The following is a 1,584-nucleotide window of genomic DNA, read 5'->3' on the forward strand; positions in this document are numbered from 1 at the left end:
AAACTGGTGGGGGTGTGGTGGGGCTGATACCAAGAGCTCAATAGAAAATAAGTGTCCAGAAAATAATGATGGCAACATATGTATAAATGCTGACTACAATTTATTTATGGATTGTTACAAGAGCCATAAGAGCCCTCAATAAAATGTTATTTAAGAAAAAAGACATAGTAAGAAACCATCTGGCCCTACTCTGATATTCTCCTTTTCTCTGCAGGAAACAACGCAGGCAATCGCTATGTGCCAGGCGGCGGGGGCACCGGGAGTGTTGGGGTCGGGCAGCCCTGGCAGTTTGGTGGAGGCATAAGCAGCATCTCTTACTGTAACCAAGGATGTGCGAATTCCTGGCTTGCTGACAAGTTCTGTGACCAAGCCTGCAATGTCCTGTCCTGTGGGTTTGATGCTGGCGACTGCGGACAAGGTATGCTCGTTGCCAGCAGATGCATTAACAATAGGGGATTAGACACTTTGGCTGAGTGGAGTGGCTCTGGGTGGTGGTCACGTGATGGATATTATTCAGTCATTCTGTGTGTGTATACCCGTCTGTTTCCTCGTGCAGATTACACAGCTTTCCCAAATAAAAATGTATTGTTCTACAGTCTAAGAGGCTACACGTCTGAATTCAGGGCCTGGCCTCCTGGGGCAGATTCTCTCTGTCAGCTCTAAGGAAAGATCCAGAAGGTCCTTCTGTAGCCCTGGTGTGGTGGTCTTCAGTTCCTTGGCAGTCTATCCGCCCCACCCCCCGCCCATTTGTGCTTGCTTGATTCTCTGTCTGATCTGTTCATTTTGTAGCTCAGAAGTGATGAGGTTTTTGGATACACCGCACACTGCTGATAATCTCATTTACAGACCCAAGGAAGGCCTATTCCTAAACAGATGTAAGAGTTTGGATTCCGACACATGTTCTGGGAGGGTGCAATTTAATCCATAACAGTGCCCTTCCCAGCCTTGCATCCAGACCAGTTGTAAGATAAAAACAAGAGAAAGCAGGTCTTTAGAAAAGAGCAGACCATGGCATGCTAGCTTTTCCTGTTAGGACTACCGCCAGATATTTCTGAACAAGCACATTGCCTGAGTTGAAAATAGACAGTGGGAGTTTAATTTCAAAATGACCAGAGGACAACAGTGCATTCAGAAGGAGGCTGGCTCTTGTTGAAGGGCTTTCAATGGAGGTCATTTGGACAGAAGTTTATACTTTTTCAAATGGGTAAAAAGATGGAAGTCGACCCACTGGCGCTTTGTGTCAAGAACCGTGTCCCCGTGGTGAGTCAGAAGCAGCCTTCTTTGTTCACGGCCACGACTGCCCCAGATAACAGCTATTCCATTACATGTCCTCATTTGTAGTCAGTTTTAGAAAGTGAAACCGCAGGGTAATTTTTCAAAGGAGGAAAAATGCCCCCTCCCCGCTTTTTAAAAAGAAACTCATGCTTGTATGTTTTTCTTCCAGATCATTTTCACGAATTATATAAAGTCACACTTCTCCCAAACCAGACTCACTACGTTCTTCCAAAGGGTGAGCACCTGCCGTACTTCAGCTTCGCCGAAATCGCCAAGAGAGCACTCGAAGGGGCCTACGGTGACAATCCC

The 1,584-nt window shown here is 46.3% G+C and overlaps 1 protein-coding gene across 1 annotated transcript in view; it reads left to right on the forward strand.

The window, feature by feature from the left end:
* Positions 1 to 1,584, forward strand: part of GNPTAB (N-acetylglucosamine-1-phosphate transferase subunits alpha and beta) — a 94,443-nt gene that overhangs the window by 42,077 nt on the left and 50,782 nt on the right. Inside the window, exons 11-12 of the mRNA XM_013004058.2 lie at positions 215 to 418; positions 1,445 to 1,584. Of these exons, the coding sequence (XP_012859512.2) occupies positions 215 to 418; positions 1,445 to 1,584 (344 nt within the window). The remainder of the gene's footprint in view (positions 1 to 214; positions 419 to 1,444) is intronic.

This window comes from Echinops telfairi, unplaced genomic scaffold (genome assembly GCF_000313985.2).
Source record: "Echinops telfairi isolate 266 unplaced genomic scaffold, ASM31398v2 ScPeMD7_2;HRSCAF=8, whole genome shotgun sequence".
Classification (NCBI taxonomy): Eukaryota; Metazoa; Chordata; class Mammalia; order Afrosoricida; family Tenrecidae; genus Echinops; species Echinops telfairi.